This window comes from Staurois parvus, unplaced genomic scaffold, assembly GCF_062004578.1.
Source record: "Staurois parvus isolate SC_StPar_1 unplaced genomic scaffold, SC_StPar_1.0 ptg000151l, whole genome shotgun sequence".
Classification (NCBI taxonomy): Eukaryota; Metazoa; Chordata; class Amphibia; order Anura; family Ranidae; genus Staurois; species Staurois parvus.
Window position 1 is genome coordinate 8,572,189 of NW_028317947.1, and position 23,994 is coordinate 8,596,182.

The 23,994-nt window shown below is 42.8% G+C and overlaps 1 protein-coding gene across 4 annotated transcripts in view; it reads left to right on the top strand.

Annotated features, from left to right (window-relative positions):
* Positions 1-23,994, top strand: part of RARA (retinoic acid receptor alpha) — a 257,712-nt gene that overhangs the window by 156,029 nt on the left and 77,689 nt on the right. The window contains exon 1 of one of the 4 annotated variants that reach the window (XM_089674392.1): positions 13,573-14,977. The exons of the other annotated variants lie outside the window; for them this stretch is intronic. Coding sequence (XP_089530518.1) covers positions 14,809-14,977 — 169 coding nt within the window. The 5' untranslated portion in view covers positions 13,573-14,808. Of the gene's footprint in view, positions 1-13,572; positions 14,978-23,994 lie in introns of those variants that run through there. 4 annotated transcript variants of the gene reach the window in all.

A 23,994-nucleotide genomic window follows, 5' to 3' on the forward strand; every position in this document is an offset into this window, starting at 1 on the left:
GTGACGGATCGGGGTAGTGAGTTCCAGAGGATGGGGGGAGTCCTGGAGAAGTCCTGCAGTCGGGCGTGGGAGGAGGAGACCAGGGAGCTAGAAAGTAGGAGGTCTTGTGAGGAGCGAAGAGTACGGGTTGGGCGGTATTTGGGTATCAGGTCGGTGAGGTAGTTTGGGGCAGTGTTATGAATGGCTTTGTACTTCAATGTTAGTAGTTTGAATTTAATACATTGGACAATCAGAAGCCAATGAATTAACTTAAGGGTTCCCTGAGACCTGAAAACTTATTTCCAGGGTTCCCCTGGGCTGAAAAGGTTGCAATAGACTGTACAGATCTTTCATTCACACTGCCATGTGTGGGGACTAAAGATTTTTTATTTTTTTTTTACTTGACAGGGCAACATCATTTTTAAGTACATGTAAAGGAAGATTTTGATTAAAGAATAATTCCTAGCATGGGTATTTTTATTAATTGATTCAGAAAATGCAAAGCATTCTGTGAATGGCACCCATGCTGAGTGGCTGACCCCCTGTATTCACGGTGCAGGAGAGCAGCTGATTGGCACGGTATCTGGAAGCAAGTGGAGATCACTGGAGTGGTGGTGCCTACTTCATTGATTTCCAACTTCCAGGTGCATCAGCCAGGTATAGTATATACATGGTCGCATTGGTCCAAGCTGAGCCAATGTAACTATGTATAACATACTGATGCTTGGAATTATTCTTTATTCTGTGAACGAGGGACCATGTGCTAATTTTCATTAGACAGCCATCATTTTCTGTCCCTCTGACATTTTTTGTTTCAAAGCGCTAAAACTCTAAACTTATTATTTTTTTTTTTAACCTGACATTGTTTCATGTTAGAACAAAAATTCCTACACAAAGGAAACTGAAATATGCTGCTTTTTAATCAAAGATCCTCCAGAATTCTCTAGAGGTCTAACAGTGGAATTGAAATCTGTGATCAAGCGTTTCAAGGGAACCTGTCAAGACAGAAATATGGAAGCTGCCATTGCCAACTTGTGTTTGAAAATGTAAGTTCTGGGACTTTCATCCTTAAAGTGGATTTAAACCGCTGTGTGCTGAGTGGGTTTGTGCTGTAATGTGTACAAGTATGCACAGCATATGTGCAGATTATGGCAAAATTTCTTTGAAGTCTACCCTTCTCGAGTGCTGTGTGATGCATTCTCTGTCCCACTATGCTGCCATCTTTGCCACCGCTACTTCTGAGTTTTGAGATATCTTATTGGGCCATTGGGCAGCCAATGATATTACCCCTGTGCATGTGTTATGTCTTCTGTAGCCAATTCCCATCATCTTACAGACCAGAAGGGTATGCTGCACTGCGCATGCACCATACCGTGCATACAGAAAGTAAAAAATTGGAAGAATGAGGAAGAATATTTTTGACTGAAGAGATTTGCATATCTTTTACCAAAAAAAATTCCTTATCTCATCCTCCAGAGATTGCTATGGGTTCCTTAAGCTGTGACAGATGGACCTCCCCATCTGATGGTGCCTACATAGTATTGGGTCCAGAGCCACTTGGCAGAGTAGGCAGCATAAACATCAGTGATCTTTTTGCTGTCTATATAGATGGCATTCTGACCATCGCTGTAAGCAGGGCCTTCCGTTTATTTTTTTGTTTTTCAATTTTATTTTGAAGGAAATCTGTAGTGAGTGTAATCCATTGCTATTTTGCTGAATTCCTTTTGAAACTATTTAGCCTGGCTCTCTTTTGACAAAAAAAAAAAATAAGGTCGGAGTGAAGTCGGAACTCTTAATCTGAATACTTGTTCTGTGGCCATGGCTCAAGAGTACGGAAGCCATTGGATCAGCATGGTAGCCGGAGCACTGGTATTATGAGAAGCTAGCAATGGCGTACTCCATTCCTTCTCGGCATAGATTTCCTTTCACCTTTACTAGAACCCTGAGAAATCTGGACTCCTGAAGTATTTACTTGTTCTGGGGCATTGACTCTCTCTTTTGACTGTACTGTTGCTTAAAATGGTCTTGTGTAGTGCTAAAATGAGAAAGACCCAACCATTGGTCCAAATCTCACATGCTAAATGATGATGTCCTGCACCATGGGGTAAATGGAGGTACTTTTTATTGCACAGGAATGTTTTGTAGCTTGTGTATCCTTAGTCGGAGAAGCATGCCTCCTGTCAGTCCCTGGCAAAGGTTGCAGTGAGACCATGGCCTGGGTCACTAAATCACTTGAACAGGAATGGATATCTCCCTCCTTGTCCTCAGCAGTATATGGCCAACCCTACTAGAGCTGAGTCACTGAATCGCTTGAGCATGGACAGATATCTCCTTTCTTGTTCTCACCTTTATATGGCCAACCCTACTAGGGCTGAGTCACTGAATCGCTTGAGCATGGACAGATATCTCCTTTCTTGTTCTCACCTTTATATGGCAAACTTTACAAGAGCTGGGTCACTGAATCGCTTGACCATGGGCACATATCTCCCTTCTTGTTCTCACCCCCTCCCCGTGTGGCTGACCTTCTAGGGCCTGTAGTTACTTCAATTGGTTTCCCACAGTTCTGAAGCCATGGGCATGTGATGGACCTAGCCATGGAGGATAGTAGCCCAACCTGCCTCTAACTAGTGCTCGGAATAGCCATTGTTCCCTGTGGCCTGGTGCAGGGTCTGTCTCTAGTCAAATGTTCCTTAGCTTTGTACCCTTGTGTAGAAAAATTACTGACTTACCATGGACAAATCTTTCACTTTCTATTCCTGCATTTTCTGTAGGCATCATTCATATTGAAGAAGGTAGTAGAGATGTAGACGCTATTCTCAATGACCATTTCTCTGCACGTGTATACTTACAAACTTTACCTCTTTATGATACGGCTATTCTATTCTGAAAACCAAGGTTACACATTTCCACAAACTAATTTTCAGATTCTGCTCATTTTCTTGATTCAAGGTGTTCTTGAGGGCTGTAGGTACTCCTCTCTATTGGCCCCTCACTATGAATTGTATGTACACTTCACTGTGTCTGACCTATACAAGAATTTTTCTTCACCTTTGCGGAGGTAGTTGCCACTTTGAAAAGGGAGGGGGGGCATCTGTGATGACTTGGGTTGACATTTTGGGGAAGCCCGGATCTTGGAGGGACCCCATGCTTTCCCCAGAATAGGACAGGCAGTGAATTCAGCAATTCTGCTTGAGTTCCACTAGAGGGAAACCTATTGAACCGCAGGACAGATAGAGAATGCACATTCTTGCAGGCTCCATTCAGCAGCCAGTAAAATATGGTCCTTTTGCTCAGAATAGGGAGAGGGGTCATTTTGACCATGCATGGGTGCATGTGGAATGTATGCAGGGTGCCTATTTAGTAACTCAGGAAGGAATAGAAGTGAGATGGCATTTAAAATAAAAAGGCTTTTTGTTGCTTATAAAAGGGTAGGTGTCAGGTGCTGCAAATCACTTTCTTTTTCCTTTTGTGCTGGTCCTAACGGTTTTGTAGGCCCTTTGCAGAGGACCCTTCCAGCCCTGTATGTTTGCTGTTACAGACAATAAGAAGATTGAGCTTTGAGCTACAAACCTTTATACTGCAGGTCAGTCTTGCATGCAGACGCTAGTTCTCAAATTTTTACCCCCCTGTCCCTCACACATTTCAACAAACAAGCATGGTCCATAAACATGTTTTATAGACCATTGTTCTCCATACAACAAAGAACGCACACTTCCCAGCAGCCCGACCTATCAAGTGTTCTGATCTGATCTGTACTTACATATACACAGTAATTCTGGATATTCAGAAGCACACATACTATGTATAAAGATGACCATACAATTTACAGTCTGTTCAATCTCCTTTAGATCTGCCCAAAGCTGGCCATACACTGTAAGATCTATTGATACTCCCATCCATGCTCAATGGCATGGATGGACAAATCTGCAGTGCCAGCTATTGAATACTGACAGCTGGCACCCACAGCTGTCAGAGCAGTTTGTTGGCTTAATAGTGGCTACACCAATCAGATGCAGCCACTGTTCAGACCTGAACAGTGGCTGCATCTGATCTTTTGTAGCCACTATTAAGCCAACAATTTTCAGACCAGATCCTTCAATTTTCAGATAGAAGGATCTAGTCGTGAGGATGTCCAAAGGCCACCCATGATTCATAATTTGTTCTGTGTATGGCTAGTTTAATTGGGTTCTAATCAAACAGATTGTGTTGCAATCAAATTGTGCAATGATTGTACAGTTTGAGTGCAACACACTACTAAAGATCGAGGGGTATGGAAATATTATATGGGGCAGCACAGTGGCTAAATGGTTGGCACTTCCACCTGGCAGTACTAGGGTCACTGGTTCAAATCCTGACCACGGCACCACCTGCCTGGAGTTTGCATGTCGTCCCTGTGCCTGCGTGGGTTTCCTCCGGGTACTCTGGTTTCCTCCCACACTCCAAAGACATGCAGGTCTAAATTGGCCCTAGTATGTGTATGTATAAATGTGAGTTAGGGACTTTAGATTGTACGCCCCTTGAGGGTTAGGGACTGATGTGAATGTACAATATATATGTAAAGTGCTGCGTAATTTGACGGCGCTATATAAGTACCTGAAATAAATAAATATGACCTAAGCTGCTGCGGCCATTTTTCCCCAGAAAGATCACAATGTAAAATATACCACTTACCTGTTTGTGCTACACAGACTGTGTGCCTGTTTCTACACACAAAAGGAGTGGGGGTGCCTATATCATTTTCTCAGGGAGCTAAAATTTAACCCATTGTTTTCACCCACCCCCCTCTGCCAGCTGTGCCGGGAGGAGTCTTTGCCAGAAGTCCCATTTGAGCTTGAGCAATAAATCCTGAATCATGATAAAGGAGCTTCATCCTAGGAGGTATCCCCCTCACCCCTCCTTATTTTATTACCCGGCTTCCCTGCTGCCCCCTTCCTGGGATCTAAAGACTGCTTTTTCTATAGGGGCTATAAAATGACTTTCATGTGCATATAAAGCCCTCTCCTCCCATTGCCCTTACCCCCTAAACCTCCTTGCATGCAGTGTTTTGTTTTTTTGTTTTTTGTTTTTCCTCCCCATGATGATAAAGGATGTTCCTGGCAAATATCACTTATAACCAGAAGCGCCTTTTTGCATTTTTTTTTTACAAAATGGCCTCCAATATGCCAAGTTTCTGCCTGGGAAAGCCTTGTTATCTGGTGTGGCTGGTGCAATTCAGGAAAGTGGGTCAGCTCTCACTACCACTGTGACTAAATGGATTATATAAACAATCACGTCAGTTAATCTGTCTTGGTGAAGGAGATCTCATGTGCCCCATTTTCTGCTCAGCATTTATGTATGAGTGTAGCTGCTGCCTGTCCCTAGGTTCAGGGGACAAGTCTTGTTTTACATTTGTTCCTGGAAATTTTTGTTCCTAGGAATGTCAGTTTTTTTTTTCTTTAGTACTCGCAACTGGCAGGAGGAAATCCTCATAATCTGCATATTTAAATTGATCCTTGCCATGATATCCGTTACCCACAATCCTTATCTTTCAGGGACCGGTTTTGAAGACTTGTCCCAGGAAATGTTTTCTTGTAAAGGAATGCATGAAGCCAATTCTTTATGAGGACGGATCAAAGCCGTAAAATGGCTTAGGAATGTCGGTGCTATTAGTTTAGCCGAGGACACAATGGGGAGGATTTACTAAAGGAGTATGGCACTCTCTCTTTGCAGAGTGAATTGTCACCTAACCTTTATTTATTTATTACAGGTACTTATATAGCGCCATCAATTTACGCAGCACTTTACATATATATTGTACATTCACATCAGTCCCTAACCCTCAAGGGGTGTACAATCTAAGGTCCCTAACTTATATAGAGCCATCAATTTACATATGTATTGTACATTCACATCCGTCCCTAACCCTCAAGAATCGTACAATCTAAGATCCCTAACTTATATAGAGCTGTCAATTTATGCAGCGCTTTACATATATATTGTACATTCACATCAGTCTCTAACCCTCAAGGGGCATACAATCTAAGGTCCCTAACTTATATAGAGCCATCAATTTACATATATATTGTACATTCACATCAGTCCCTAACCCTCAAGAATCGTACAATCTAAGGTCCCTAACTTATATAGAACCGTCAATTTACACAGCACTTTACATATATATTGTACATTCACATCTGTCCCTAACCCTCAAGGGGCGTACAATCTATGGTCCCTAACTTATATAGAGCCATCAATTTACACAGCGCTTTACATATATATTGTACATTCACATCAGTCTCTAACCCTCAAAGGGCGTACAATCTAAGGTCCCTAACTTATATAGAGCCATCAATTTACACAGCACTTTACATATGTATTGTACATTCACATCAGTCTCTAACCCTCAAGAATTGTACAATCTAAGATCCCTAACTTATATAGAGCTGTCAATTTATGCAGCGCTTTACATATATATTGTACATTCACATCAGTCTCTAACCCTCAAAGGGCGTACATTCTAAGGTCCCTAACTTATATAGAGCCATCAATTTACACAGCACTTTACATATATATTGTACATTCACATCAGTCCCTAACCCTCAAGGGGCGTACAATCTAAGGTCCCTAACTTATAACTTATATAGAGCCATCAATTTACATATATATTGTACATTCACATCAGTCCCTAACCCTCAAGAATCGTACAATCTAAGGTCCCTAACTTATATAGAACTGTCAATTTACACAGCACTTTACATATATATTGTACATTCACATCTGTCCCTAACCCTCAAGGGGCGTACAATCTATGGTCCCTAACTTATATAGAGCCATCAATTTATGCAGCGCTTTACATATATATTGTACATTCACATCAGTCCCTAACCCTCAAGGGGCGTACAATCTAAGGTCCCTAACTTATATAGAACCGTCAATTTACACAGCACTTTACATATATATTGTACATTCACATCTGTCCCTAACCCTCAAGGGGCGTACAATCTATGGTCCCTAACTTATATAGAGCCATCAATTTACACAGCGCTTTACATATATATTGTACATTCACATCAGTCTCTAACCCTCAAAGGGCGTACAATCTAAGGTCCCTAACTTATATAGAGCCATCAATTTACACAGCACTTTACATATGTATTGTACATTCACATCAGTCTCTAACCCTCAAGAATCGTACAATCTAAGATCCCTAACTTATATAGAGCTGTCAATTTATGCAGCGCTTTACATATATATTGTACATTCACATCAGTCTCTAACCCTCAAAGGGCGTACATTCTAAGGTCCCTAACTTATATAGAGCCATCAATTTACACAGCACTTTACATATATATTGTACATTCACATCAGTCCCTAACCCTCAAGGGGCGTACAATCTAAGGTCCCTAACTTATAACTTATATAGAGCCATCAATTTACATATATATTGTACATTCACATCAGTCCCTAACCCTCAAGAATCGTACAATCTAAGGTCCCTAACTTATATAGAACTGTCAATTTACACAGCACTTTACATATATATTGTACATTCACATCTGTCCCTAACCCTCAAGGGGCGTACAATCTATGGTCCCTAACTTATATAGAGCCATCAATTTATGCAGCGCTTTACATATATATTGTACATTCACATCAGTCCCTAACCCTCAAGGGTCATACAATCTAAGGTCCCGAACTTATATAGAGCCCTCAATTTACGCAGCGCTTTACATATATATTGTACATTCACATCAGTCCCTAACCCTCAAGGGTCATACAATCTAAGGTCCCCAACTTATATAGAGCCATCAATTTACACAGCACTTTACATATATATTGTACATTCACATCAGTCCCTAACCTTCAGGGAGCGTACAATCTAAGGTCCCTAACTCACATTCATACATACACATACTAGGGCCAATTTAGACAGGAGCCAATTCACCTACCAGCATATCTTTAGAGTGTGGGAGGAAACTGGAGGTCCCAGAGGAAACCCACACAGGCATAGGGAGAACATGCAAACTCCAGGCAGGTGGTGCCGTGGTCAGGATTCGAACCAACATCCCCAGTACTGCCAGACCAAAGTGCTAACCATTCAGCCACTGAATAAGAGGGCCCTGCTCATGGAGCTTACAATCTAAAGGGATAACAACATGCAAAGATTTCCATTACAATTCACATGGACTTGGGATCCTTCTTCAGGAGCACATGGCGGAATCAGTACACTGGAACCCACTCCTAATCTTTAAGGCCTCGTGCACATGGGGTGTTTTTGCAGCCACTTTTAGGGGCATCAGGCTTTTTTTTTTTACTGCTTCCAAATGGCCCTCAATGTTATCCTATGTGTCCATGCACACATAGACTTTTAGAAGCTTTTAGTAGCAGTAGTGTTTACCAGCTGGAAAAAAAACCCCAGGGCCAGTGCGTCCAGGAGCAGCAGCGTTTTGGCAGTAAAAAACCATTTGGCGCAGCTAAATGTGCCTAATTGTGTGTTAACGCTAGGCGTGTTGAGCGTTAATGAATTTAAATGGCCAGAATAATAAATTATTATATTAACGCCCAAGCGAAACGCTTGATGCTTGTAAATGCGCCTAAATGCTTTTAAAAGCGGTAGTTACTTTTACAAGTGTCAGGTGTTTTTTTCTGCAAAAACTCTGCTGCTAGGAGGAAGACTTCAAGGAGAGGTTTTTTTTTTTTAAATGTCCTGTGTGCATAAGGCCTTAAACACTAAAATCAATCAGTAGGGTAGGCTGGAATTCATAGCATGCGCATGTTGCCATAGAGGTGCAAATGAGTAGACCAAGGTGGAGCCACAGATATTCAATTTTTCTTTTTCTTGTAGAGTAGGGGGAAGGCTAAAACCCCTGTCTACTCATTGTCATCTCTGTCCCTTTTGCAGATCTTTCCTCACTTCCCAAAGCTGAACAAATACTGGGCAAAATTCAAACTGTGGGTGGCCCTGTCTGTATTTCCTGTCCGAAATCCTTCATTCTAAAAATCAAAGGAACCTGGTGGAAACATTTTAACCAAACAACGACTGGATCCAATCAGATGCTGTCACTGTTCGGGTGTTCTGACAGCCATGGGTGCTATTTATCAGAATACAATAGCTGGCAGCAGAGATTCCTCTATATATGGGCGGCACAGTGGCTTAGTGGTTAGCACGTCTGCCTTGCAGTAAATGGGTCATGGGTTCGATTCCTGACCATGGCGCCTCCTGCATGCAGTTTGCATGTTCTCCCTGTGCTTGCGTGGATTTCCTCCAGGTGCTCCGGTTTCCTCCCACACTCCAAAGACATGCTGGTAGGTTAATTGGATCCTGTCTAAATTGGCCCTAGTATGTGTATGTATGAATGTGAGTTAGGGAGCTTAGATTGTACACCCCTTGAGGGTTAGGGACTGATGTGAATGTACAATATATATGTGTAAAGCGCTGCGCAAATTGACAGCACTATATAAGTACCTGAAATAAATAAATATACACTGTGCAGCATGAATGGGGTAATCCAGTAGTTTATTTTGCTCTGGCATAACCCATCTATGCCCAAACCTGTGGGAAGCTGTCACATGATATCAGGTCCCCAGCCCAATCAACTGCAGCCAGGGAATTCTCCTCCCTATGCATAGCAAAGGGGTGGGGATACTGGTGACATCATTGACATTGGCTACATACATGGTCAATGATGTCACCAGCATTCCTGCTGTTGTTAGATGCGGCCTACAATCATGTGAAAGCTTCCCAGTTTACAATTGGCCCCAGCTGTATGCTGGTCACAAATGGATTCCCCCATCCACACATTCAAGGTGGATGAAGAAATTCTTCTAGCTGTAGTATTGTATTCTGACAGCGGGAACTCCTCCGCTTTCAGAATACATTGATCAGCGCTGAGGTCGAATGGCTGTATTCGTTGATCGAACACAAATTTTCCAACAGTCCTGTTCGATGGGAGTCAACCACTAGGTCAACTCCTCTTGGACAGGAATGGCCAAAGGTGGATCCAAATTCGGCTGGTTCCTGCTGATATGGCTGAATTTCAGTCCATCTATGGCCAGCTTTATCTCAGTACTCATGGCTAGCTGATCTGGTAAAACCGTATTGCTTAAACTACACAAGTAGCTTGTAGTAGTAAATAATAAATGTCGTTGGTTCGAATCCCCACCACGGCACCACCTGCTTGGAGTTTGCATGTTCTCCCTGTGTCTGCGTGGGTTTCCTCCAGGTACTCCGATTTCCTCCCACACTCCAAAGACATGCTGGTAGGTGAATTGGCTCCTGTCTAAATTGGCCCTAGTATGTGTATGTATGAATGTGAGTTAGGGACCTTAGATTGTACGCCCCTTGAGGGTTAGGGACTGATGTGAATGTACAATATATATGTAAAGCGCTGCGTAAAATTGACAGCGCTATATAAGTACCTGGAATAAATAAATAAAATCATGCATGGTCCCACAATATATCATGTGTATGTGATTGATCACTAATAGATAACTGATTGGAGCCATTTGTCCAATATGTTTAGCTGTTGATCACTACTACAATAGTTTGCTAATTATTTTAAAATCCAAACTGAGCTGCTAACATTTCCCCTGTAGCTATAGGCTTACAGCAAATTAAGTTGCCTTTGATTTAGAAAAGGGTTTTGTGTGAATTTGGGACCCCAGAAATCCCGGAGAGCCTACTTCAACACCTGCATCAGATTATTGCACTTATACAAGAGTTTCAATGTAAAATCCTGAGAAGCGACCGGGACATTTTTGTACTAGTGCACTGCACGTTTTCAGCAGCAGAGGGGGGAATTTATGGATTATGCTTTAATATTCTATATATAACATGCATTCCATAAAATGTTCATACATCTCTGATTCAATGTATGAATATGGTTGCTGTGCAAAAGATAATTTCCAGAATACTGGTAGTTTAAGTGAACCACCAGCATTTTTAACATATAAAACTCTTGTTTGTAATAATTGAATGTATGTATCCTCAAAGATTGTGAGAAAGTTTGGGTTCCTTCTATTGTACAAAGTGTTTAAAGTGTATCTAAAGTCAGAACTTGGTGGCAAGGGGTTAGAACCCCTGTCTGATTTTATTTCTCTCTTTGCCTCCATTTAGGAGATTCACACACATTCACCCTGGTAAATGAAAGTGAGGGAATATCCAATATGCCAGAGCAGAAAAAGAGGGGGGATCTTTCCATATGGAAAGCTATCTAAAAATGGATTTATATCACTTTTTAGAAATTTCCTCTTGTGTCTGTTGGGACTCTGCTTGGCCTCACTTCTGCATGCAAAAGTCGATTTTTGTTGAATGAGCCTCCTGGAAAATATCTGGCCAAACAGCAGCTGCATTCAGTCAGTTGCAGACACTGTTTGGATATTTGGACAGACAGCGGCGGTTGTCAGAATAATATAGTCCAGCAGAGGGATTCATCAATTTGTGCTGTATAGCATGGAGGGCGGAATCTGTTAGATTTCTTTTTTTCAGCATAAATATAAGTGTATGGACAGCTTATTGTTCCACCTTAGCAATCTATTTTGTTTATATCCTCTTAGGAATGCCTTCACACTACATAGTTGTTGGTAAAGCAGGATGTCTACCAAGTCTAGCTGATTTATACATTTCTGTTTATATCTATGAAACACATTCATGGATGGTCTTCCTCATGACACTCTGGCCATGCTGTTTTTTTCAGTGGTTGAGTATAGTTTTTCCCAAGATGAGACTTTTAAAGGTGGTATGGAAGGTGGTGAGACCTGTAAAGGTGGTTATGGAAAGTGGTGAGACGTCTGAAGGTGTTATGGAAGGTGGTGAAACCTGTGCCGGTGGTTATGGGAGGTAGAGCCACCTGTGAAGGTGGTGAGCCCAGTGAAGGTTATTATGGAAGGTGGTGAGACCTGTGAAGGTGGTTATGGAAGGTGAAGGTGGTTATGGAAGGTGGTGAGACTTGTGAAGGTGGTGATGGAATGTGGAAAGACCTGTGAAGGTGGTGATGGAAGGGGGTGAGACCTCTGAAGGTGGTTATGGAAGGTGGTTATGGTAAGTGGTGAGACCTCTGAAGGTGTTATGGAAGGTGATGAGACCTGTGAAGGTGGTTATGGGAGGTAGAGCCACCTGTGAAGGTGATGAACCCTGTGAAGGTTATTATGGAAGGTGGTGAGACCTGTGAAGGTGGTTATGGAAGGTGAAAGTGGTTATAGAAGGTGGTGAGACTTGTGAAGGTGATGATTTAATGTGGAGAGACCTGTGAAGGTGGTGATGGAAGGGGGTGAGACCTCTGAAGGTGTTATGGAAGGTGGTGAAACCTGTGAAGGTGGTTATGGGAGGTAGAGCCACCTGTGAAGGTGGTGAGCGCAGTGAAGGTTATTATGGAAGGTGGTGAGACCTGTGAAGGTGGTTATTGAAGGTGGAGAGACTTGTAAAAGTGGTTATGGAAGGTGAAGGTGGTTATGGAAGGTGGTGAGACTTGTGAAGGTGGTGATGGAATGTGGAGAGACCTCTGAAGGTGGTGATGGAAGGGGGTGAGACCTCTGAAGGTGGTTATGGAAAGTGGTGAGACCTCTAAAGGTGTTATGGAAGGTGGTGAAACCTGTGAAGGTGGTTATGGGAGGTAGAGCCACCTGTGAAGGTTATTATGGAAGGTGGTGAGACCTGTGAAGGTGGTTATTGAAGGTGGAGAGACTTGTGAAAGTGGTTATGGAAGGTGAAGGTGGTTATGGAAAGTGGTGAGACTTGTGAATGTGGTGATGGAAGGTGGTGATGGAAGGGGGTGAGACCTCTGAAGGTGGTTATGGAGACTATTGTATGCGCATGCAACCTTGGCTGCTAAAAAAAAAACAAAAAACGACCATTTGCACCCTTGGAATAATGTTCTCTTGTCAGACTACCATGTTTGTATTTACCATTAAAGGGACACAGCTCGGGTATCACTCATACCTAAGTACTTTGTATCTAGTGTCCAGCATTAACACAACAAATGAATACAACTGATAAATACTGGGGTAACTAGTGCATTGTTTGTTAATCCTTTTATCTGAGTTTATAGAATTAGCTATTTATCAAACCTTTGAATTCTGAATGGTGTATTGTGAACAATTCCCAGTTTTGGATTTTTATCTGACAGTACAACTGTGCACATGTGGAAAGCTGTGTGTTCTTTTTAGCAGGTCTGGATTGTGTGTGGGTAACAGACAGTGCTGGTAATGTGATGTGTCCCACACTAATATCCTAGAAGGAAAGGGTGCAGGGGGGGTCAAGGAGGGAGTGGTCAGTCCACTACAAAATATGCAGGGGGGGTGGGTGGGAAAATCTGTGATGTCACCAGCTGGAGAAGGAGCTGGTTGGGTCATTTGGAGGTGAGAATAGAGGTTCAGGCAGAGGTCATATGCATTATATTAGGCAAATGAAGGGGGTAGTGATGGAAAGGCATTTAGATCATGGCCACTCCTGAATAATACACATGAAGTTGGGGTCTGGAGCGTCCAGCCTTTTGTTGGGACTCAGCATTGGGCCCCTGCTGGCAGGGAAGAGGTTAAGAGTGAGGGAGGTGGGGTGTTGACTTCCAGGGCTCAGCTGCTTTCAGTCCATCAGAATGGAGAGAGGAGGGGGGGAGGAGAGAGGAAACACGGCATTGAAGTCTGCAGCATCGAGCACTGTTCCTATGTGCTACCACAATCCAATCTGAGAGACAGGAATCCCCTGTATTTCAGGACTGCCTACTGTATCCGGAATCTCCCAAGAAACGACTTACCTTTCAGCTTCACCTGCATTACCCTGAGGATTCTGGGATAGCCTGTCGTTTTACTAGGAATCCATCATACTATCTGATTTGCCTTCGTTGTCAGGGTTCCCCGTACTATCCTGGCCAAATCAAGTATTCTACAAGAGTTATCACAGCTGGACACAAAGTCTTTCTGGGATCAAAAAGTGTTCGTCAATTTCCAGATTGCCTACATCCTACTGCGTAACAATCTTGGAGGCAGCGAACGTTTATTTACATCGAGGACTGTGTATAGTAAGGATTCCCCTGGCGTTCTTTAAACAAGGACTATACTCTACGTCTGTTTCCCAAGGAAATCCCTATGTGTGTAAATATAGGATCGCTGGATTGGAGGATTTAGGGCTTATTTTACACTCCGGTTATCCCTAAACCTCCAGGGAATATCCGGACTCAAGGTCTCCGCATCCTACAGGAGATTTAGATGGACGCTCTTAAATCTAAACAGATTTTCCATGTTTAAGACTTTCTATTTTTAAAAGACGTTAGCTGGTGATGCCAGGCAACCTGTTTAATCCTGAACCACTCTCCCTAATTGACCTACCCCCCCCTTTCTGAAGGAATGGAGTAGATTCCCTGCTCTTAAGGATTTTGGAGATTTCCATGCCATCAAATAGGCTAAGTCTGCAAGTACCTCTCATTACCAGTGGGCACGTTGGCACCTCGCAGTCACAGCATGGTAAAAGGAATTTGTAGGGTTCTAAAATTCCGAAGGATTCGGGAGATGTTTGTCTACAGGCTGTGCCAAAACCATCTGGAGGGCTTTTGATTTTAAACTTTGCACTGTCTCCCTCCCCCTCTCCAACAATTTGATGGAATCCATGCCGAGAGTTAAAGGAATCTCCTATCAGATACTGCTGTTGGATCCATCTGCAGAAGCTCAGCACTCTTCCCTCTGGATTGAAAAATCCCATATGGTTTTGCGCTGGGTTTTCTAATTCCATCTAATCCTTAGTGAATATACATTTTATATATTTTTTTTGGGGGGGGGATTTTAGAACAAAAACCTTTTTTAAAGAAAAAAAAAAGATTTTCTACGCTTATATATGGTTTGCTCGTGGCAGTGTTAAGGATGTATGAAAACGTGGATGTTCCAGGTCTGGGTACCAGCCCTACGCATTATCATATGATGGATTTTTATGCACAGAACAGGGCCTGTCTGATGTCGGATAAAGGAATTGGGACAATTCATCCTTTCGGGACGCCACTCCGGAACCAGCACTGGAGCCATTCCAACCATTGTACGTAGGTGCTGAAATATAGCATTCCTAGTCTAATCTATCTGACCTAGATCCCTGTATGTGGGACGAAGGCCATTGTATATTGATAGCCTGTGTGTGTACGTATGTGTATAGAACATCAGCACATAAACAGCTCGTGGTAACAAGCATACAAACTCAGTATGTTTATAGCCGTTAGGTTGATTTTTATATTTACTATAACATTTTATTATTGATTTATTCCTTGATATCAGATATACTACTTTATTTTTTTTTTTTCAAGTAGTGTTACGCTGTCTAATTTTTTTTTTTTTTTTTATGTCTAATTTTAAGCCTTTATTTTTTTGCATTTATTTATTTTATCTCAAGCTACAGGACACCTTATTTTTTTAAGTGCCATTTGTGTTCATATTTAATTTTGTCTTATTTGCATTTAAAGCAAATAGGATTTACTGGTAATACTAGTATTGTTATTTTTTTGTTACAGGTGATTATTTGACTCTTTGGAAGCACCTATTTATTTATTTTTTTAATGCTATTGTAGGATGTTTCCATTCGGGTGTAAGATAGCACTTTTCCTAGTCGTCCACTACAATAGAGGCATTCTACATGGAAGAAATAAAAGACATTCTCAGCTCTGCTAAATGGGCTTGCAGCCCAGGGTTTCAGATGATAGGACAATTCTGCCTCTTATATTCTTGTCGGTGTTTTTTTTTTTTTTCCTTTTGGGCCAGGGTAAAATTCACTTTAATAAGGATCTCTCACTCTACCTCCCAAAGAAGTGAAGATATTTCTTCTCTGTAATCCTGTTTAGAAGATGAGCTTACGCTGTGTGACAGCGGACTTAACCTGTTCATTGCCGAAGGCCAAGATATGCGGCCTGTCTCCATATAGTGAAGCAGTCCTTCTATAGCACATTACGTTGCATTGTGTGTTTGTTTTCCCACACCTTATAATTAGAGGTTGCATTCACAACACATGTCTGTTGGCCTTTTGACGTTTTCCAAGATGGCTGCTTATTTACTTTTTTGCCAGTGGAATTTAAAAGGAGCTTTTACGATTCGAGAGAAAATGCAGTTTAATTTTTCTAGAACGGTATTAACATAGCATGAAGTAGACCTTTTTTATTTTTCCTCCAGAACATTTTTTTTTGTAGCTTTTAGACATCTCGTAGACTTTGGTTACTCCAGGAAATGTTTATAGCTAGGAATATCTATATAGGTTTTTGTGATGTGTACTCAAGGATTTGCTGAATGTGTGCAAAGGTAGGGACCTCTAAAAGCCCCCTTTAAAACCTGCCATATTGTGGTTTTCATAATTTGGACATAGAAATGGGTTCAGTCTTTTACCTTTGGTCCCTAGCAATAATAATGCAGGAAGAAAAAGGCTTTGAGGAGTAGAGGCCTTTGTGATTACCTGAAAATGATGTGGCAAGAGCAAAGAACCAAGTAATCCATTTAGCTGCCTCATTTTCTTGTTAAATCCATTAACATGGCTTCTTTGTCTCAGTTATGGGCTTATTCAGCAAGACCGTAAAATGCAGCCACACACTAACGCCTTATTTGAGATAACTGGTTACTCTGGGTCACTATGGTTGGTGTATCCCACTGGACCGTGCTGCCACAATGAAAAAGCATGACCCTTGTAATTCTTATGTTATGTAAGCATTTTATAAACTGAAACATGTATATGTTACTATTTTATAAAGTGAAACAGAATGCTGAATATAGGAACCTTACCAGTTGGAAGCTAGGAATCTAGTTCTTGTAGGCAATAGAACTGCTTTTTCTACATTTTCAGAAAAAAATGTGGCAGTCATGAAACCTACGGCATTTCTAAGAACCAAGAATGTATTGTTCCTTAGGCAGTTATGAGGAAACTGTTAAACTCGATATGATTATATATCACTATTATTTAGGCAACCAAAGAGAACTCTTTTTGGACTCTACTGAGACTTGTACGGATTCTTCGCTTGTAACCCTTGGATTTTTATGGAGGCTGCCCATGAACTTGCAGACCGAAACTTCTTCTCAGCAGATATTGGTCAACCAACCTGGCCTACCCAACAGCCATACCTAACAATTATTGGCAGTCAAAGTTAGGGATGGTTGTGGATGTTTTGTAGGGGAAAATAGAAACAGTTGGTTGAAAGTTGTCCTCATAGGAGATCAATCCTTGAACGATTGGCATTTAATCCCACGCGACCGACCTATTATCAGAGAGCCATCAGGTAGGAAAATCGCCAGCACTCTTTATTGATGGTTAAGGTCCAGGAGAACCTTCCGTGCAGATATTCTGCAAATGCATGCTCCTCTGTAGATTTGCAATGCCCGTAATTCTTTTCAATGCAAAACCTGTTAGGAAGAAGTTTGACTTTTTGCTCCTCATAGGAGCTGCATGCTTGGGACCATGCCAAACTGTAATGTATGCCAAATTGCTGACTTATGAGTGTTTTTTCTTTTGTCTCCCCAACACTTTTTCTTTTTTTATATTCTCTTTTTTCCTCGTGTTTTTGCTACAGAGGAAATTGTACATCAGCCAGTTTGGAGCAGTTAATAGCTTTGTTTCTGTGCAAGGAGTGTCTCTTGTTATCTATGAAGATGAGCTTCTACCTACCAAGGTGGCAGAGATTGAATAAGTGACTTGTATCCTTATTTTATCTTTTCCCTTTATCTGTGGCCTGAGAAGGAGGGGCCACATAAACAATTAGTCTTCATTGGCCCCCCACTGTCTGTACACATTGGAGCCTGGAGATCAGAGACAGAACACAGAGATTCAGTCCCAGGTCCCCGCTCTCTTTACACTTGTCCCTGGGTGGGTGTTTAGAATGCCCTGTGTTTAACAGTGGTATTTGCATTCCTGGAAAGTGTTTATTCTACCCAGAAAGAAGAAAGGAACATTTAATGTGCCTGATGTTGGTTGCTCTGATGCTAAAGGTGTGTGTAAGCCCAACATCTGTTTTTCATTATGTCTGGTATCATGCCTGCCTGACAGAGCAAATAACTTTTTGTGAATCTGTTGCAAACACAGGGGCGGACTTACCATTTGGAAACTCGGGCACTGCCCGAGGGCCTGGGGTCAGTAGGGGGCCCCATGAGATGCCCCTGGTACCTTTTGCATAGGCTTTTTTGAGTTTGGGCAAGGACACAGGGGCCCCACGATCCCCTATTGCCCAGGGGCCCAATGAGTTGTCAGTCTGCCCCTGTGCAAACGTTTCTTATCTGGAGATCCTGCCAATAACTGCTCTTCCCATTGAAGGTTATTATTTATATTATTATTATAATACTGGATTTATATAGCACCAACAGTTTGCTCAGCGCTTTACAATATAAGGGAGACAGTACAATTACAATACATTTCAGTACAGAAGGAATAGGAGGGCCCTGCTCGTGGAGCTTACAATCTAAAGAAAGGGGGAGGTGGTAATATAGCACAGCCACTGCCATGCAATAAGCAGCAGTGTTGTCAGAATGCTATGTGCATTCTTTTGGTTGGATGGTGGACTCTCCATGAGGCCTGACCAGCTGAAGGAGGGCACACAATGCTTCTGCCAGTTGCAAGGCAGTGTCTTTGTGCTTCCAGCCTACAAGAGTTAGTGTTGTTGCTGCCTATCCTGCTCCTTTAGTTGGCTCTTAGGCTGCTTACCTGAGAGGCACCCACTGGCCAACCAAAGCAGCGTTTGTGGCAGGTTGACAACCCAGGTGTGAATTGTGAGACAGTGGCTTAGCGTTGTCACACTGCAACAGGAGGTGCCGTTACTGCCAGGATTTCCAGGTTAGAAACTTCTCAGCAGGTCTACAAAATTATTTTTGCTAAAGAAAAATGTTTGCAGTGAGGTGTGTTGCTGTTCATAATGAATACTATTTAGGGTTTACATACACCTTAAAATGTAGCCAAAGCCTATTTTTGGATAGAGTAGGAAATCGTTAAAACCCCTGTCTGGTTTTGGTAAATTTAATTTCCTGACTTGGAGACACGACAGGAAGTGAAAGGAAGTCCCCTTTTAGACCATTGTTGCCGAAACAGGTGTCCCCTGGAACGTTTTTTCCTTCAGTGCTCTTCCAGTAAAGGTCTAGCCTACCTCTCTGACAATGTTTCATGTTACACCCATATTTAGGGTATAACATGAAACATGGTTACAGCCTGCAACAGCTCTCCAACCGCACCCGCTCTTACTGAATCTGGGGGGTTTTGACCCTGCAAGCTCCTGTTTTTTTTTTGTTTTGTTTTTTTAATCACAGCTGTATCATCCATTCACAGAGATCGGTCTAGGGTTTTTTTTTATTTGGATTACTGGGGAAGAGTTAGAATCCTCTAATCCTTCCCCAGTCTTTTGGAAATATTGTGTTGTTGGGGGCCTTTCTCTAATTTTCTGGCCAGGTGATGAGCGTCTGATGGGAAAAGGAAGCAAGGGGATTGTATAGTAAAACTGTTGTCACAGAAAAAATCTGCACAGGTCCCTGCAATAGAAAAGGTATTATTATAATTACCTCTCCGGCAGCCTGTGTCCTCCAGCTTCCCTCCATCCACGTACTGTCACCGCCGTCAGACTCTACAGCATTCAATACTTTCAGGCGTATCAAATGTCTGAGTCCTCCGCCATGCGCTGTAGTTCCATCCTCCGACCCCTGTGCCAATCATTACAGGACTTGGCAGCAACATGAGTCGTGAGTTGGAACCAGAGAGCATGGCAGGGACATAGGCATCCAAAACTGAATGCAGAAGAGTCTGACAGAGGCTTGAGTTTAGATAAGGTAAGAGGCAAAGGATCTGATGTTAAGATTTATTTTGGGTGAACTGAAAAATTAAATGTTCCCCACAGTGCAAACCTCTCTATCTGTTAGTTGAGTGAGCATCCTGGAGCTTACAGGAAATATATATATATTTTTTTCATTCAGGGGGAAAACAATAGTGATCAGCTAAGAAAATGAATCTAGGCCGATCAATTCTTCCACCACAGCCAGGAGGAAACAAGGACGACAAAGACATACAATCATTCCCCCATCTGACTGTAGATGACTGCACTGGGTAAACCTTAATTTACGTCTGTAGGCACCTTAATACTTACCTTTGAACTGCTACTGGCTACATCCAGCTGTGGCAGGAGGACATGTGGACTATGCCAAGGGTAGTATATCTGTGTTTCGGCAGAGACCAGACAGAGCCAGGTTCTTAAGTCACTTTTGAATACTAAGTTTCAGCATGTACAACCATAAACCTCAGCTTGTATAGTGGAACATATTACAGATGTAGGTCAAATATCAGTCCCTTCCCCCTCTACATATATAGGCCAAAGAGCTGCTTCATCCCCATGTAATATTTCAATCTTAAAATGGATATAAACTCATTCTAACATTAGAATCAATCAATCCCTGCCCCCTTCGCCCTACTGTCATCCAGTGTAATGCATGTGAACTGCATCAGGCTCCCTCTAGCTACTAGCACCTGAACATAGCCATAGCCAAAGAAACACGTGATCTCTCTTCATAGAAAGGCGTTCTTGGCTTGCTGGCTGTCTGGTCTCTGCCGAAACATAGATATACTACCCTTGGCATAGTCCACATGTCCTCCTGCCACAGCTGGAGGTAGCCAGTAGCAGTTCATAGGTAAGTATTAAGGTGCCTACAGACATAAATGAAGGTTTACCCAGTGCAGTCATCTACAGTCAGATGGGGGAATGATCGTAGGTCTTTGTCGTCCTTGGTTCCTCCTGGCTGTGGTGGAAGAATTGATCGGCCTAGATTAATTTTCTCAGCTGATCACTATTGTTTTCCCTCCTGAATCAAGCCATGCCTGAGCGCTCCCCTCTCCCAGCTTCATAGGCTCAAACATGCATGTTCACTGGACCTAAACTAACATGGTTGTACAATCATTCGTGAGAATGAAATCACAACCAGCTGCAATCTATCGTTGAGTTAGTGTTAAAAATGGTTTAGACCCGCTTTAAAGCTTTTTACTGAGTTAATGCTTTGTGATCTTGCAACATCCCCCCTCCCCTGCCTAGGCTGAATGGCTTGTGTACAGATTACACATGTTGTGTGTGACATAAGATGTGCGTGCACGTGCTGTGAAAACATGAATGGAATGAACACTGTATTGTAGGAACTGACATACTGCAGATTTTCAACATAAATGTGTAGGAGGGGGCTGGGCTGGTGATACTGCATTTAATGAATTAAGCCCTTCAGGTACTATTTGTAATGTTGTCTCTCTTCGGGGGATTTTGGCTTTTGTGCTTTTCAAGTATTTCTTTTACACTGTTGCTTTGTGCTGTAGTTTCTTTTGTGTTGTAAGTAAAGTGCCAAGACTGAAGGCTGCATTGATGTTGGTGGAGTGTGGTAATTATCTGACCAGGGTGTTTCTGCTTTTCTCTCTGTGGAGGCTTTTAATGATGTGGAGTCCATTCTTGCCCTTACAAGAACAACAAAAGATAATGATATCAGTGTTTACTAAGCTAGCACTGCTTCCTGGTTTCAAGAGCCAAAGATGGTAGACAGTTCAAAACATGTGCCTTTAGAAATGTGTAATTCATCAATCAACTAAAGCACCTCACGCAAGTTTCTGATATACTTGGCCAAAATTTTCTGTTTTACAGCACTTCCACTTTTCATAGAAGTACTTGATCTAATTTGTGACTTGGCCTACAGTGTCATTTTTGATCATACGTGTGCTGTGGTTAGTCTTCCTTTTGTCGTTGTCCATCCCTTACAGTGGTGCTTTAAAGAACATGGCAGATCTAATCACCCCATCACCAGGTAGATCATGAGCTTCACATAATCACCCCATCACCAGGTAGACCATGGGCTCCACATAACCACCACATCACCAGGTAGAACATGGGCTCCACCAGGGGCGGACTGACCATTCGAGCACTCGGGCACTGCCCGAGCGCCCGGGGTCAGTAGGGGGCCCCATGAGATGACCCTGGTACCTTTCATTGGCTTTTTCATAGGCTTTTTTGGGTGTGGGTGAGGACACAGGGGCCCCATGATCCCCTATTTCCCGGGGGCCCCATGAGTTGTCAGTCCGCCCTTGGGCTCCACATAATCACCCCATCACTAGGTAGATCATGGGCTCCACATAATCACCCCATCACCAGGTATTCCATGGGCTCCACATAATCACCCCATCACTAGGTAGATCATGGGCTCCACATAATCACCCCATCACCAGGTAGACCATGGGCTCCACATAATCATCCCATCACCAGGAAAACCATGGGCTCCACATAATCATCCCATCACCAGGTAGACCATGGGCTCCACATAATCACCCCATCACCAGGTAGACCATGGGCTCCACATAATCATCCCATCACCAGGTAGACCATGGGCTCCACATAATCACCCCATCACCAGGTAGATCATGGGCTTCACATAATCATCCCATCACCAGGTAGACCATGGGCTCCACATAATCATACCATCACCAGGTAGACCATGGGCTCCACACAATCACCCTTTCACCAGGTAGACCATGGACTCCACACAATCACCCTATCACCAGGTAGACCATGGGCTCCACATAATCACCCCATCACCAGGTAGACCATGGGCTCCACATAATCACCCCATCACCAGGTAGACCATGGGCTCCACATAATCATACCATCACCAGGTAGACCATGGGCTCCACACAATCACCCTTTCACCAGGTAGACCATGGACTCCACACAATCACCCTATCACCAGGTAGACCATGGGCTCCACATAATCACCCCATCACCAGGTAGACCATGGGCTCCACATAATCACCCCATCACCAGGTAGACCATGGGCTCCACATAATCACCCCATCACCAGGTAGACCATGGGCTCCACATAATCACCCCATCACCAGGTAGACCATGGGCTCCACATAATCACCCCATCACCAGGTAGACCATGGGCTCCACATAATCATCCCATCACCAGGAAAACCATGGGCTCCACATAATCATCCCATCACCAGGTAGACCATGGGCTTCACATAATCATCCCATCACCAGGTAGACCATGGGCTCCACATAATCACCCCATCACCAGGTAGACCATGGGCTCCACATAATCACCCCATCACCAGGTAGACCATGGGCTCCACATAATCACCCCATCACCAGGTAGACCATGGGCTCCACATAATCACCCCATCACCAGGTAGACCATGGACTCCACATAAACAACAAATCTATATTGTAATCATGGAGCAGTTCCTCATTGCTAGGCGCAGACCATGCAACCAAATGCACCAATGATTCTTTAACTAGATAGGCAGGTGAGATCTGCTTTAGACTAGACAACATTTTCTGTGACCTGACCCAATGCAGACCCTACCTACCCAGGATTGTGGAGAGACAATGTCTTGTTTTCATTGAGAGTCTCTAAATTCTTTGCTAACCTCAAAATGCAGCCGGTTCCTTAAATTTTGACCCATCATTGGCATTTTTGACACTGCTAGAATTGCTATGGTAGTATTCATCTCTTTGATAATATAGCATTTATCACTATGGTAGTCTAAGTTTCACGTAGGTTTAGAGTGAGTATTGTGGCTTTGGTTCTGCTTGTGGGTTAACTCAAGGGTTGGGTTTTCAGTAAAGGATAGATTTTAGGGTTGCATTGCAGTTGAGTCATTTGGTGACACAACTTTTCTTTGGATGTGATGAATTCATTTTTTTCAGATTTGATAAGTGTGCAACATATGTGATAAAAGCTATTTTTGTTAGCAATGTAAACATTATAGGTGCCTTAACGGTTCAAATTCCTCATTTCTCTTCTCTGGACAATGTTTAAATGGTCGTCCAGCAGCTGCTTCATTTCTGAGTGAGAAAAATGCCATTCATGCCTATGAAGAGTCCATCTAATGTGTCCTAATGGCGGATGGCCTCTCTAGAGGGGATGAATGTGATTTTCTGCACACGTGTAGAAGAAAAGGCTGCCAGCCAGGAGACTTTGCAGCGGCACCCAGTGGTTTACATAACAAGGATCTGGCAATAGTTTGAATAGATAAGTGTAAGACTTTGATGGGAGAATTTAAACACCTGTACAGAAGTAAAGATATCC